The following is a 15,678-nucleotide window of genomic DNA, read 5'->3' on the forward strand; positions in this document are numbered from 1 at the left end:
TTAAAAACAGACGGCAAACTTCTCTGTACTTCGGGCTCTGAATTATTTCCCTAAGAAGAATATATCAAGGAAAAAGGTCGATCACAATACGATGTGTGTCCGAAAGACATGAAACGTAATTCCAAAAATTCGACTTGATGTTTGTAGAACTTGTGACTCACGTTCGCGCGTCCGATCTTTTGAACAGATTCATTCACGCTAGTTCTATCAGTAGATACCTTTATTCTCATTCACAGTTCATTGTGCGATTAATCGAATGATCATCACGAGAGCAAGGAACAGCTTCTACCGGGGATTGTAATAATACGGGCGCAAGTACGGGTGCTTCAGCCAAGAAGCAATTTCAAAGTCATTCTTCATATCTCTCTGATTACTACGGTAAGTATGCACAGAGTTTGTTTTTTTTCTTTTTTCAACCAGTCGGCGTACGCGAGCAACATCAATGGACTGTTCTGTCAAGGTACGGTCCGGTCCGTGTCAAGTTCAACAGGTCGTCTACACTGCTGCGTGATAGAGGTACCGACGTCATTGGGATGAAAGGGAAATAACCATACACTATAGGCCAAGAACTAACGAGCCGTTCGATTTTTCATCACTTGATAACTGAAGTAAATTTAGACTCGCGGCGTGAGTCCCACTATCGTTAAATTCGTGAGGTAGTTAGTGAACATAACGGCATTTAGAGTACATGTAACGTAGTATATATATATACGTGTGTATGTAGGGACGACGTTGTTACTTTGGACCCCGGTGTAATGGATTATTTCGACTGTGACGTATTCATATTTCACGCATCAGACCGTAAAGCGCCTTTACGCAGTCTTAATGGTCATTCGAATTTGTCAGCACTGAGTCTAATTGATGCATATTTAATTCTTCAGAAGCAAGACTGGTTTTCACTGAAGGTATTGAAAGAGGCGTCATAATTATTTCCTACAATCCCAGCGTACATTACGCATTATTGCACGTGATGCAGATTATTTTTCTTCCAAGTAATAAGTCGATGACAATTAGTCATCATTTATATAATGTTACAATCGATGGGTAATAACGACAGCCTGGGAGATTTTTTTTTTTGGAATTTTATAAAATTACTACCTTTGCATCCGCTCAATCGAGTATGATGCAAAGTTACATAAATACTGCATACCAAAGTTGACGGCGAATGGCTTATTGGATGTGACGGACACGTATTCTCAAGTTCATGATTCAACAAAAGGAGGAATTTGAATAACTATGTATTGATTCAATAATCCAATAGGAAAGAAAATAACGTTTTCGATTAGATTTTTTAGTTTTTTTTCAACATTTGAGCAATATTTATTTGGTGGATATTTGAAATTTACTTTTCTCCGTATAAATCACTGTAAAAATTACCAGCTTTGATCTCAAGCAACAGAATGCTAATTATAAGCGTTCAATTCTACCATGAGTAATATTACGTCGGCGTATCTGTAGGTCGATAAAATGGATGAAAATAAATTCACGTTAAGATTCAAGTAGGAACTGAAATCGTCGAATCCTCATCGCCACTGATTTACAGGTACCGAAAACCATTAGCAATCGTACCGAATCTGAAACGCGAGTTACCACGAGTTCGTGACTAAATAACGATATCATAGTCAATAAATATTAATTTTAGCAAACTAAAAAAACAGCAAAAATGCGAATGGGAATTAAACAACACCAGCATACAACACATTAGCATAACGAGCGAATAACTGCGAACAGATGGTTTGAAGGTCCATCTGGTTTGCAATACACTAATGAACGCGATAATAGGTTAGTTAATTTCGACGATGAGTAAACTTTGTGCTCGTCTATCCAATGTTATCCATCTTTCTTTTACATCCATCGCGTTATCAACAGTCCTGCCATTGTTCATTTAATCCACGTCACTTGAACGCGGTTGATAAAGTTTCATACACAGTCGACGAATTGAAAATCAAGGTGAGTGATTTATCAGATCATTTGCATCGGTAATCTACTGGTGATTATTCAAGATGCCGCAGAATTTTATGGGGTCATAAAATACTTGTGTTGTACGAAAGGATTTTAATAAAACACATGAATAAATATTAGCCATATTTCTGATGCGATTAATTCATACCTCGTGTTCATAATAATATTAATTATGATAAACGTGAGGAATAGTTTCATTCCATTAATTATAATTTTCGGATTAAGTCGAAATGATGCGTAGAACGAACAACGTAGGTTTCACGTGAATTTGAATTTATGACGAGAATTTAATTTATATAATCAACTTGCGGTACCAGCTTACTTGTAAAATCGCGTGTATTCGCTGTAGAATTATAATCGATTTACAGGCACGTATGAAATGGCTGCGATTCTAGGAGGTTTGGCAGTGCAGAAATTTTCATAGCAGATTTATGACACTATTATTAACTAACTGATCGGCTCCTAGTAAAAAAAAATTATCGAAGCACGCCACGATTTTGCGGAGGACCAGCTCTCTCTCTCTCTCTCTCTCTCTCTCTTGATGCAAGTATTTCGTTAGAGGTGTTTCATGTTGCAACTATCATAGCCACTATCACACTATCCTAGAGAAAGTGCGTCTGTGCGCCGCTGCACAAACCGAATACCAACTCTCACTGTCCCCCTTCAAATTAACTCCCTCGACTTATAGACAACTCGCGTGCGTTGTTTTCGGCACGCAGATATATTTTCACTTGACCCAGATCAGGGGTCGAATCGTTAAATAATTAGGCAACTCTTGAACTTGGATCATTGTTTTCGTTGGTCGGATACATGGCTCGGTTCCGAAAAATTAGCTGAAAACCCGATTCCCCAACAGCCAGGGGCGACGAACCCTGAAAAAATGCTAATCGCTCTAATTGAATGTACTTGATACGTTAAATGAATCAGGTCGATACACGGTTAAAATTCTAATGTTACTTTTTATTCCGGGGTATTAATGTGAGAAATAATACTGAAGAAGAAGTACAGGCGTAGTTCGATCGTTGTAGATCAATTCCTGAAATGTAATGAATGTTTCCGGGTATGATGTCGGCCTAATGATGAGTGACCACCTACTATGAATGTTGGCGCGCGATCTGAATCTCGAATTAGAACGTCACGAGCACTGTGCGATTATTTCATGCGCGGCAGAATTTCAATTGATTAACGGCTGCAGAATTCAAGACGCGGTGGCGATCGCAAATCGATCTTTGCAGATCGCGCGTGGAGGGTCCCCTGATATATGATTGAATATGCAACGTGTTCATTCCCGCTAGTTGTAAAAGGACACATCTTTAATTACGCGCAATGAATAGCCGATTCCGGATGAAATTAGAGACAGAGATCCGCGGTGAGAGAGTGCATTACTTTATTGTTCGGGTTGATAACCCATCTGAATTCTTCGTATGACGGTAAACAAAAGATGAGTTATCGTCCTCGACTAAGTTAACATACGGTTGAATTACCTTTGAGGGTGAAAAAGAAGAAATAAAAAGAAATAAGAAATCAATATCTCATGGTATGCGGTCGGAAAATTTTCCGTTGACCGAACGGTATGGAAATTTAATTGCCATCCTAATAACCAGAATCCGGATTTAATTCGCGGTCGTGCAATTTTTATAAGTGTTTTATAAGAGAAAAAAATCTGTTCAACCTGCAAAACCACCTTGTCCGAATTATAACCTGCTTATTATACGTGTTTTTTACCTCTGTTTTCGTGCTGACAAAGAGGCAGCAAAACAGTTGATAAAGAAATCTCATCCAATAAAACACATATGTATTCATAATACGTGGTATCGACTGAAATGCGTGTGAGAAAATGGAACGAAAAAATTCACCTCATCATTCGCGTATTATTCCGCAGTTGGTCAACCGTTCCAAATTTAGCCTTACTCGCAGATATTTAAGCAATTAAAAAAAAAAAAATCTTTTGTTTTATTACACGTATGATGCGGTAACATAATATTGCTGATAAAATTCCAGTGAATCCCGACGAAAACAGAAGTTTATTAACATAAGAGTTCCGAAAAATGTGTGGGGTAACTGCATACTTTTACCAACAGTCATAAACGCTGTTTACGTTTACACGGGTGCAGTTTCAACAAACAATTTACCAGAGTTGGTGATACGTGTTACCTAAGAATTTTGAATTGCAGTTGAAAATGGAGTCTAAGTACGAACACTGTGTGTCGGATCACGAAAATTCTGAACCTCTAGTCTAGATGTGAAGTATGATATCGAGATAGATACGAACCGAAGTGAAGAGGTCGTTAATCTGTTCTTGCCTCGGTAATATGTGAATTCTTTCCACGAGGTACGTGGCTTGTTTTCTAATCGCTTTATTACAGCTTGCTAGAGAAAGAAACCACTTGCCACGTGTAAATATGTCTAAATTTTATTCACATATATATGAGTATAAATTTGTCATACACACATGCTTTTGTTCGGCATTGATATTTCTTTGCAAGTAAAGTGAAAAACTTTATGGCATCCAATAAGCTGCGTGATGAATTCCAGGATTTTATCGATGCAACTTTGAGGTTCCAATAACCCAACAGTGAACGGTGATGATGTGATACGGATCAAGATCGTGACAACGATGTAGCGAAGTGAAACAGAAGTCAGTTTTAGATGAGTGGCATTGAAACAAAACGGTTCATATTCCTATCGTCGCACAGTTTTTATACTGGCGGTCAAGTTGAAATATGAAGATCAGTGCACTTGCAATATTTCAGGAAGCATCTTCTGCTCACCCAAATACCTGAGGCAGATTGCCGATGCACTTACAGTGGAGTAAAGTGAAAAGTGTGTGATTTTTTGGTTGAAAAAAGTGACTTGAACTCCTTGCCCGGGTGCAGCCTTTAATTTGTACCGAAAAATTCGCCTGAAATGAGAGAATGAGTTTCATTAAAATTTTCATTAGCGTCGTGACAAACTGAGACTTACACGCTGCAAGAACGGCGCTGCGATTTGCGCAACATAGTCATCATCTGTATGATGATGGGCTGCTTAGAAGTGCCGAGGAACAATTACCCCTCTTCTAATTTGCATAATTATCAAATCCGAATTGCAGACAAGCGCGGCTATTTTGCAACGGACCGACGTTTGCACGCGGCGCATAACTCAAGAATGGTTTTCGGTCAAATCGGAGATACCCGATTAACGTCGTTTATATTCCTGTTCACAATCGCGTTGGCAAAGAGACCATGCAATATAGCGGATCCGCACACGTTTCACCGAAGTGTAAGTATTTCAAAACGCAAAATTCAGCCCTCGCATTCCTCGAGCCGATCATCCAGACCAAGGCTGACCTAATGGTCGAACCTTGTTTCGCACTAGAGCCGCACACGCATGATGCTGCGTCTAATTTCATTGTCCGAATGGAAGGCGGTGCGAAACAGTCCGCAACTCGTGCCGCCTATTCGACCTGAGCTAGATTTATGTGTTTGGTAAACGGCACGTTAACTTCTTTGTATGAGGATCGCGTCGTGTTTGGTTATCGTTTATGGTGGTGCTAATTCAGGAAATTAGTTAGCATTGAAAGAGCGGTTACTGTAAGCAATGTCCGATCCAAAAGTGTCTTATACTTGCACAGGCGTCGAGCACTGTAAAAGAATAATCCTTCCAACGCTGCCGATCCGGAAGCCATTGCCACGAAGGCTTGTTTATTCCGTGGCGGAAACAGTTTCGATTCGGTTCGCTTTCTGGCACCGGTCCTCGATAGTCAATCACCGCGAAAAGCCTTTATGTAACGAAAACAATATTTCACCGCATATTTTACACGCCCGATACGTAACGTAACAGGTAACGGGCATTAACCGATTTTGTAATAGTTTAATGAGTATGAGTAACGCGTAAACATGGGTTTTTCGGCGATTGTATGTTACACATCCGAAGGTATGTTTTCAAGGTTATTACTCATACACCGCGATTCAACGACGGACAATTTTCGCTTCTAGAAAGTGTGATTTGCAGCCAAAAATCTATCCACGGTTTACTCAACTTTGAGAAAGAAAAAAAATAATCACTCTCAACTCCAGTCGACGCAATTTCAAGTTTCATTCTCATCCTGGACAATCGATACATTCGAATTTCTGATTCTAATAATTAATTCGCGTATAATTATTACGTTGTCGGGTGATATTGAATCGCGAAATATACGATGCCCTCGGATTACTAATGCAAAAGCTATCAGGAACCAATTTAGTATAAGCTAACTTTGTTAGTAATTATTTCCTCATAACGATAATATGATGTAAAAAACCTGTAAGTGATGTTACGAAAACCTGAGGCTGAACCAAATTTTGTTAAACCTTTTCCAGCATCATGATGTTAATCGTGCATTTTTTTATTTCCTCCATGACGATGGGTTATTTTAAATCGATCGCTAGGATTCCGCTGATCTGGCCTGGGATCAACCGGTACCAGCTTCTAACTGTGAACGATTAACGTCCGTCGGCTAGCCCGTAGAACGCTTTCGAACATTCCCGGGTATAATAAATAAAGCGTCATAAGTCTATAAGAAAATTACCAAGCATTCCTTTGTCAGACGTGTAAATGTAAGTAACTATGATTACTTATGATTCGAGCAATTGAAATGCAGGTGTTCAGGTATATATAGTATCAATCGACCAAGAATTACCGCAATTAGCAGGAATTTTCCGCTCATGTTTTTGATTCATTGACGAACGAACTGAGTCACGATTGTTTACTTGACTATAGATTTTGGATAATTTTATGCGAGTAAGAACCTCTCGCCTCGCCGCGATGCCTTGGCGCACGATGCACTTTTTGCGACGAGTGAATCGTGAGATAATTTCACAGCGGTTCATCCGATAGCGTATTTGTAATACGCTACAGTAACGCTGAAAATTTTCCATACACCCAACTAGTCCCGAGATATCAATTTACCCGAGTGAAACATTCCGATCTTTGAAATAAATTTTCAGTCATTCTTATTATTGCAATTCCTGCAAGGATTCCAAACGCGGTAGGCCGAAAATAACTCGCGAATCGAATTTTCAATGTTTTATCGACGGCTGGTGGAACACACCCCCGCCGTAACTATGAATGAAAAAGCTGAAGCTGTAGGCGACCTCGAACTCTTGAAAATAAAAACTTACTTTTTGGCCAGCTTGGTCGTCCGTCCGAGTGGACCGGTAATGCGGCGTTAAAGAACTGGTTCACTACGACGGAAGACTTTCTTCTCAAGCTTCTGTGATTCCCCGGCGATGGCGGGTAATCGGGTTCCGTACCATCGAGGGTGTCTGATACCGGACACGAGTTTGTGTTGACCGCGGAATAACGGCGCCCGGTAAAACGGTCCCAGAATCCGATAACCTCCTTCATTTCACTACACTTGGCAGTCTCTTCGGTGCTTGAAACAAGATAAGCGCAGTCCTTCCTCTCTCCACGTAGCCAAAAAGCACGATCGCTTCACCGCGAAGACGCCGAAAGCTCGTCTGTATTCCGATAGGTTCGCAGTCGTGCCTTCGCGAGGCGAGAGTCTCCGATATGATTTTTACGAGTATAAACGTTTCCCACACTCAAAGTATGATTGCTCAACTCGATACTAAACCGCGGTAAGTGGCAATGAAATCTCGAAACTTCTACACATGACTTTCGACTCGAATTCCCGCTGCAGCTATGCAGTAGACTTCCTTGTTTACTCCTCGTTGGATGCGGATTGCAACGACCTTTTTCTAGTCAGTGTAAATACCCGTGGGTTGCTACACTTGCGGGAAACATTTCAGCTGTAAAGAAAATCCCGAGGGTAATTTTCGCTCTTGAATATTCTTACGACGATCCGACGAATAAAATTGTCTGTATTTCAACTATCCGAATGGCTGTTCTTCGGGTGTTTCTTGGACCGCGTTTTCCTTCCAATATTACTACCCGGTGCGAACGGCGTGCGACACAATGCAAAAGTGGCGAAAATTTCCAACTGTGTTTGAAAAATATCTCCAGACGCACCCCACTTTCACCTCTCCCAATGAAAATGGAGGTGGATGCCGCACGTGGACCTACAGCCAATCGACAGGTGCAGCTCGCCCCCACCTCTGGAGGTTGAGACCACCACCAGGGTCTCCGACACGCGCCTTGACCGCGCGCCGTTCCTCCGCTATCGCACATGCCTATACCAACGTTCAGGTCACTAGCTGTCGGCTCGAGACATTTCATAGAGTTCTGGACGATCCGCGTCGATCTTTGTAAGTGGTAAAAGACTGCGCCTGGTAAACTTCTAGAAGAGTATTCTGCAACCGTCCAGCGTGGTTCGGCTTCAATGTCACCCACTTTTTATACATATATATAATAAACAGCTGCTTCTCGTCAATCTCTTGTCTGCCTCGAAACTCTTTCACTCTTTATTCGTAAAAAAAATTTCTTCATTCCCTCGAAATTCTGTTGAGTAAGATGTCAGATTCATTCTTTTCGAGTGAAAACTGCAAGTCACTCTGACACAAGTCAGATTATACCCGAGAAAATTTCGAGAGTTCAGCGATTTTCTCAAACTTTTTTCCATTTGTTCAGTAAATGAACAGTAGTGAAATTCTACTTGGGAAAATTTGAAGAATTCTCTAATTTTATAAATATTTTTTCGTGATTTACCTTGGTATAATCTCACTGATGTAGTGGGTTGGTTTTCACGACATAAAATTTGGAGAGTCCGTTTGATTGGAAAAGCTGAGTTATTTTGCGTTATTCGTACGGAATGTCTTATCCGAGCATTGACTCGGCATTTCTTGCAGGGATGTATGGTGGAATTAACTTGTGACAACAAAAATATCATTAGGGTGTTGTTGTCTGATTCTCGAATAAATGAAGCGTCGGACTATTGTTTGTCATATTTTTAAAAACCGTAGAAGAAAATACGTGTTGTTTTTTTCGAAACTCATTTGCCACTTCGAGGTCTGTGATAACTGCGTTAGATAAAAATAGTTGTTACCGTTTCGAGTAGTCTTGAGAAATATTATTATTCGACGGTGCGAAAACAATTGATTCATAATATGTATCACTAAATGATCTTATTTCGTAAATTGAATGATTTTCTTAATTTAAAATAAAAAAAATTCCGACTTATGAAAGTGACGAAACATTTTTTTATATACTCAGTAACGTTATTTTAGTCGAAATGAAAATATATTATTTCGTCGAAGTAAAGATTCACAATATAGGTATAATAATCTTTCCGAGGCAATGGTTAGTTACACGTTAAAAGATCTTCAATCAGTTTTACCCAATCTTGCATTCTTGAGAACTTGTCATCGAATAGTTTTCTGTTCCACTTATAACATTGTAGTGAGGAAGGTGGAACCGGTTTGATATGGTTTTAACGCAGCGGTATTCGATTGCATCAGTATCATCGGGGATTCATGTGATTCTTCATTGATCGCGAAAAACGGGTTTTTACACGCGAGAAAGCCTCAGACGATTCAAAATATCACTGTCACAGTACATGTCGTAGGGATATCGTAAAATTTTCTCAATTACTTGGCAGTTACAGCGTTCTTGCTCGAAGGGTGATCAAATGTTTGTTTCCCGAGTTAATTTCCGTCATTTGTTATGTAGCATTACATCATATACAGTGTAATTATCTGAGATCATCGCATCACCATTGCACCACGTTTCCGAGGTATTAAGGATATAAGTTACCTTGAAAAAGTGACACTGGGATAATCTTCGGAAGCATAGAAGTAGTTGAAAGTCTGGTCTTTGATTATTTGGCGAGTGTTTCTATCACGGGAAATATAGTACATCGTTCAAGATTCGCGAATATACAGCTCACATGAAAGACAATCTACCAACCAAGTATGCGAAAGGAAATGAGTTATACCTGTGTTCGATCAAAGTTGGTGACCCTCTACTGTAAACTGTACGAAGGTTACTTAGGACAATCTGCTTCGGGCAATTTCCAAACGCAGCGCAAGTTCGATTGTAAGAAACGATATAGTTTTCACTGGTGAACAGTGCTATTGACCGCCATTATTTTCATGGCTAAGAGTTCGGAACCGATAGATTTCTAGTTTAATGCAAAACAGGTGAAAGACCATAATCCTTGATCGAGGTGGATGATCTCATTCTGTGAAACTAGGACCAGGCATTTCCGGAATATCCATGACGCATGACTAATGAACGATTATTGACGTCTGATTAAAATTCACATCTAGGATTAGGACTTTATTGATGACGGAAGATTTTCTCATTTTGCATACTCGTGAAATTTGATATTTGCTTCAGTACCTACTGTAATCAATAATTGCTGACATGCTGACACGACGAGTTTATATGGTCAAAGGGCGAGGAATACGGATGATTTTGTTCTTCTTATTTTTCTTCTACATTTGAAAAATGTCCTCACAGAGAAACGCTATCCGAGACTGTTCTATAGGTCTCACACTTTGTGTGATGTTTCGACAAAAAATTTGGAATTATGTGGAAAAATCATTGCATGTTCATTTGCCGTGGCTGATAGGTGCGGGTAATCAATCTTCACAACCAGCGTCATGATTCATGACCTCATATAACGCCTCAACGACTACGGTCAATTTCTGCGTAAATTCAATATGGCGGATGAAAAGAATTTTAATCATGGATTCCGTGTTTACCGAGTCTCGTTGCTCTCTTGAACTCCCGTCATTACCTCTACCGCGATAGACGTATCATCATTTCCAGTTGTCCCTTTTTACGATTTGTTTTTTCACCGGTTTTTCCCGAGGCTGAGATTGAATCGAAATTACTGGAAATCGCGCGTAAATGCTTTTTCATGCCGAAGAGGGTGAATAACAACTTTTATCGACGTGGTTTTCCGCTCGTCGGTGACTGCATAGGGTAGTAAGTTTTTTTTACTTGCTTCTCTTTTTCGCCCAGTTTGACTCGTGTGACTTTTGTTGTTCCTCATGGCCTGTATGCAACAACAACGGAATGACTGGAATCACGATAATCTCTTGCCTACGGCATTACTAATTACTGACACAGATTTCACAGGGTGATATACGATAAGTTGACCAGATACCTCATAGTTTCGATACTGTGTTCACCGATACGTGTCAAAGCATGTTTGTTTCATTGTTCTCATTAGGATTTGCTCACACTCTGACCGGCCGCTGACGTATCTGATGTAATACTGCGCTCATAAATTCATGTGGATTAAAAACAGGGCATGTAAGTCCTCAGAGATGACTTGAGATCCGAATTTATCTACAGCCAAAGAAGGCTTTCACAGTACTAAATGATAATTATCCGATCAAGAAAACCATTGGATTTCAGACCCAATTTTTCGAAACGGCTGATTGGACAGTAGGTATTTACGACTTCACGAATAATTATTATCTGACAACCGAAGTTCCAATTTTACGTACAACATACGTGATACGATCAGTTATCGATAACTAACGAATTAACATTAATCGAAAATATTCCCATAGCTGAATATGCTTTAGAAAAAAATACACGTGCAATGAGCATTTACATTTAATTTTATTTTAATTTAAATACACAATGCAGTGTTGGTACGAGCGGGTTTGAGAGCAAAAAACTACCTCACGTGAAAAATTGTATGATGGACGGCAAAAGCTTGGATAGTGTTCGTACTGTCGTTCGATCTTGATGTATTCAACATTTTATGATGTTGAGCAAAAATATGATCACTCACTCAATTACTTAGAACGTACAGTTTATTACATGCCGCACGAGGCGAGATCACGGAATTGAGATGGTTATAAAAAATCGTAATAACAGAATGTGAAGTCAATATCAGTTTCTAGCCGATTTGCTTACGTCAGTGAGGAAAAAAGTGTTTAGGCTAAGCCCAATATTCTCTTCTCAGGTTACCAGGTGTCGTCGGCAGAAATTGACCTAAAATTTGCGCTTCACGATTTGTTCGCAGACGCAACTTTCATCAAGAAAAGACCGGTGAGTCTTTAATGTTTCGCATTTCAGTTTCTTTCCCAGATTTTGGACTCACTGAACGATGAAAGTGTGAAAAAGCAAAAGAACTAGAAACGCGCAATTTATCCTTGCGAGTATTCGTACTTTTGAACTTGCCGATAGGTTCTTTCCGAGCAAGGTATTACCTTTTTTTTATCCTATGATTTTCAATACTGTACCAGGTATTAGAATGCGTCATTTTAAGATTATATCGATGAACATGAATTGTATGTGTGTGTGTCTTTTTTATGTAGTTTTTTTGCCTATTAACTCATAAATTAGGTGATCCTAGAATTTATAAGCAAATGCGCGTATGTTTTTCTATCGTATACATATCACCTCGACTTGAACCCGGTAATTTGTTCGCGTAGCTAACGAGCGTGCAAGATCTTTAATTTTTCGTTGCTTTTTTGTTTCCTCATTTTTACCAGAGATCTTTGATTAATCTCATGGTGAGCATTGACTGTTATTCACATCTATTTCATCTTTTTTTACGCTTCACCATTCGGTATATTGTACGGTTATTTGTCCCTGATTATACCATAGACAGATTTTTTCATTGAAAAATAGTTAACTGGTTTTGTCGTAAGTCCGTGTCAATTGTTGACAATCCGATATGCTCATTTCATAACGTTGTCTTACAATCGTAAATATATTTTAATTTTGCGAATGTTGTAATAAATGTGAAGTCGAAATGTGTACGCGATGAAAATTTTGAATATTTCAGTAAAAGGAAAGAAATATTTTCAATAGTAGAGTCTCAAAATACACCAAACTGCGCAATTTGGGATCATCGCGAGTTGTAAATAAGAAATGTTGAACCTCGTGCGAATTATAAAACTATACTCTAATACCTCCTGTATCTTTTATGTCTGTAATATATCAGAGCTGAGAATCATATAACCTTATTAGCATAATTTGTAAAGAAGAACCCATGCTTCTTTTCATTATTGATCCTGTGACGACATTTGAATGGCACGCACCGTAATTTATACACCTGGAACGTCAAAAGTACATTTATCACAGATTTTATTGCTGTAATATTCCAAAGCACGCGATTATTATAATTACCATGATTTTTTTCTCGCGGTTGAACTGTATACTATTCCAAATACCTACACAAAGGAAACAAGTATGCGAAATTTTTTCAAATAGATTTCGTTAGTTATAATTGTTGTAAACCTGTATATCATACTTCCTTTATTATTTCCGTTACAGTTGATTAAATTCATTATCATTCGTGTGATGTTGAAGTCGAGTGAAATATCAGTGTCTGTTTCACACTGACAATTAATATCCCGATACATCGATGTACGTGTGGGACACACATAAGCGTATAAACAGGAATGAAGCTGTTCCCCAATTGGTATAATGAAAGCCGGATGTAAGAATATCGCACGGTTGCTTGAGTTGTGTGTATAAACCAAATGAGTCTAGGACCAGAGACATGGTTGAAAATAAAACGACACTCAAAGTGTTGTTCAACTGGAAACGGATTAATTGATGTGATCTGCGGCGTGTATTGAGCCCAAATCCCGTTGTGCTATATTGGGCAACTTTTTTTTTGTTATAATGAATTTTAATAAATATATGTAGGTACGTGTTGAGAAAATTTCCCTCAATTCATATCCATGAAGTTTGAATCGGTTGGTAAGATTTAATTTGAATTTCGTCGCTTATTTGCCCTTCTATTTCGCAAGATTTACCCGCATTCTCACATCTCGAAAAGAGTTGACTATCTCATTAATTACTCTGAAATTTTTAACGCCGATTCAAATTTCCGAATATTATTTGATCACTGTATCATGTGCCGCTAATTTTTCCATTCCACGTGGATGACGTCGTTGATCGTCACCTTGTAAAATTGTTCCAAGAAAGTTCCCGCACTGCAGACAAACAATTCTCTGTCTGTGCATTTGTTGATCGCTATGCAAATGTATCAATGTGTCCTTCCCCGGCAGAATGTAGGCTGCAGTTGTTTCGTGACTGTAATCAACGATTTCAATCTTTTTGCGCATATGTAATATAACGTGTGCCGCGATAGATGCAAGATCTTGTAAGCCGGAATAGGTAATATATACGAGAAAAAAATATACATAATCACTACCTTGCGCACAGTGTTAGAGTGAATTTAATATCGGAATAGACTTGCCGCGATCGGTTCATATCCATACATATAGTAACTCTATTTGTTATGAGATCGCTGTTGACGTCGATTGCAGCCGCGGTTTAAGTAAATCGCACCTTGAGATTCGTACGGTTATTCCACCGCTCGATGATCGAAAAATTCCACACCACGCCGTGAGAATCGACTTGAAAGTAGGATCGTGTATTGATGGGAACAGTTTATGATATGTGCCGTAAACTAGTCGTATGTGTATGGACGATGAATTTTTTCCACGTACTGTAAATAACAGGCAATATGCAATGGGAAAAACCCGTGTTGAAACAATTCGCTACTCATTTTAATGCAATTTATAGAATGATTTCTAAATCTGAGACTCCCGTGCCATAACCCTGACAATGTTATACGTAGAAGTTGACAGGGTAAAATGCATTAACTTCTAGAGATGCACTGTTCAGCAACCTTAACAATGTTACCCAGAGCTGTAACTCCTTGACGTCGAATGCCGTAAGTCTAAGAGTGAATTGTAATAAAAATGCAATGAAAAACTAGGAATAATTTCGAATTTGATAGCAAAATAAATTTATTTTTTAATGCTTAAAATATCTGTCGACATAAACAGAAGAAAGAAATTGATCGAAAGAATCAATTATGTACTAATAACGATATTGTGAATACCATTATTAGTTTGAAATGACGCTTGTCTTGTATGTAAGTCCTCGATCAATATAAAATTTTATAATCCTACCATAAAAGTGGCAAGTGGGAAGTACCAAAATTACAAACAAACACAGCTGTGTTGAACATGAAAATAAACGTGAATAACAAATATTTTTATTCTCAGGTTTATAATTTTATTCGTGCAAAGTACCTTTTGGTAACTTCAAATGCGATTAGCTAGCCAATTAATCAGGTGCCTAATATGATTATTCACGACGGTGATGTAAAGGGCATGACCCGGCTTTGTACCCACGTATGGTGTAGATCGTAAAGCATGTCACGCCCGGAGATGTTGAATGTCAGTGGCAATTCACACGTAATACATCATGACATATTGACTTATTGATATTAATATTGCAGCATTTGCAGCATAAGAGTGGAAGGAAATGATTAATTTTCGCACAAACATCGATTCGAATTATGCGAAATTTTTTTTGCGATACCTACACAACGTGAACCGTACACCCATAGAAGACTTAATACAAATTGACCACGATGCGAGAATAATTATTTCTATCTGCAGTTGCTACACAGTCCTCAAATATTTTAATCTGATTATCGTTATTATTATTATTTATTAAGAACATAGTTTTGTACTGAATTCACAAAATTTTTCGAAGTTTTCTTTCTGGATCGCACATGCTTCAACAAATCTCTACCAGGTATATAATATTCGCATAAGTTTGCTATTTCAGAGCTACGTGAACAGCTATTACGTTGCAATTGCCAAATTATGCAGTAATTACAGCTATGGTTACACTAAATAGTTGTACCAGATTTTCTTGTAATTCCAGGATTCCTTAAAACGTTGTTCAAACAACATTCCATCTGACTGCAATTTTCTGCAAACTCTAAATGAAATTTTTCCCATTGTGCGGCCGTGGAGAAAGGATTCATAAATCGAGCGAATTTCACCCGTAAAGCAG

The 15,678-nt window shown here is 38.7% G+C and overlaps 1 protein-coding gene across 2 annotated transcripts in view; it reads right to left on the bottom strand.

Moving 5' to 3' along the window:
- The window catches only part of LOC107220004 (scavenger receptor class B member 1), a 43,181-nt gene that overhangs the window by 18,503 nt on the left and 9,000 nt on the right, over positions 1–15,678 (bottom strand). Inside the window, exon 1 of one of the 2 annotated variants that reach the window (XM_015658393.2) lies at positions 7,104–7,914. The exons of the other annotated variant lie outside the window; for it this stretch is intronic. Within the exon in view, the coding sequence (XP_015513879.2) occupies positions 7,104–7,329 (226 nt within the window). The 5' untranslated portion in view covers positions 7,330–7,914. Of the gene's footprint in view, positions 1–7,103; positions 7,915–15,678 lie in introns of those variants that run through there. 2 annotated transcript variants of the gene reach the window in all.

The sequence above is a fragment of the Neodiprion lecontei genome, chromosome 4, assembly GCF_021901455.1.
Source record: "Neodiprion lecontei isolate iyNeoLeco1 chromosome 4, iyNeoLeco1.1, whole genome shotgun sequence".
NCBI lineage: Eukaryota > Metazoa > Arthropoda > Insecta > Hymenoptera > Diprionidae > Neodiprion > Neodiprion lecontei.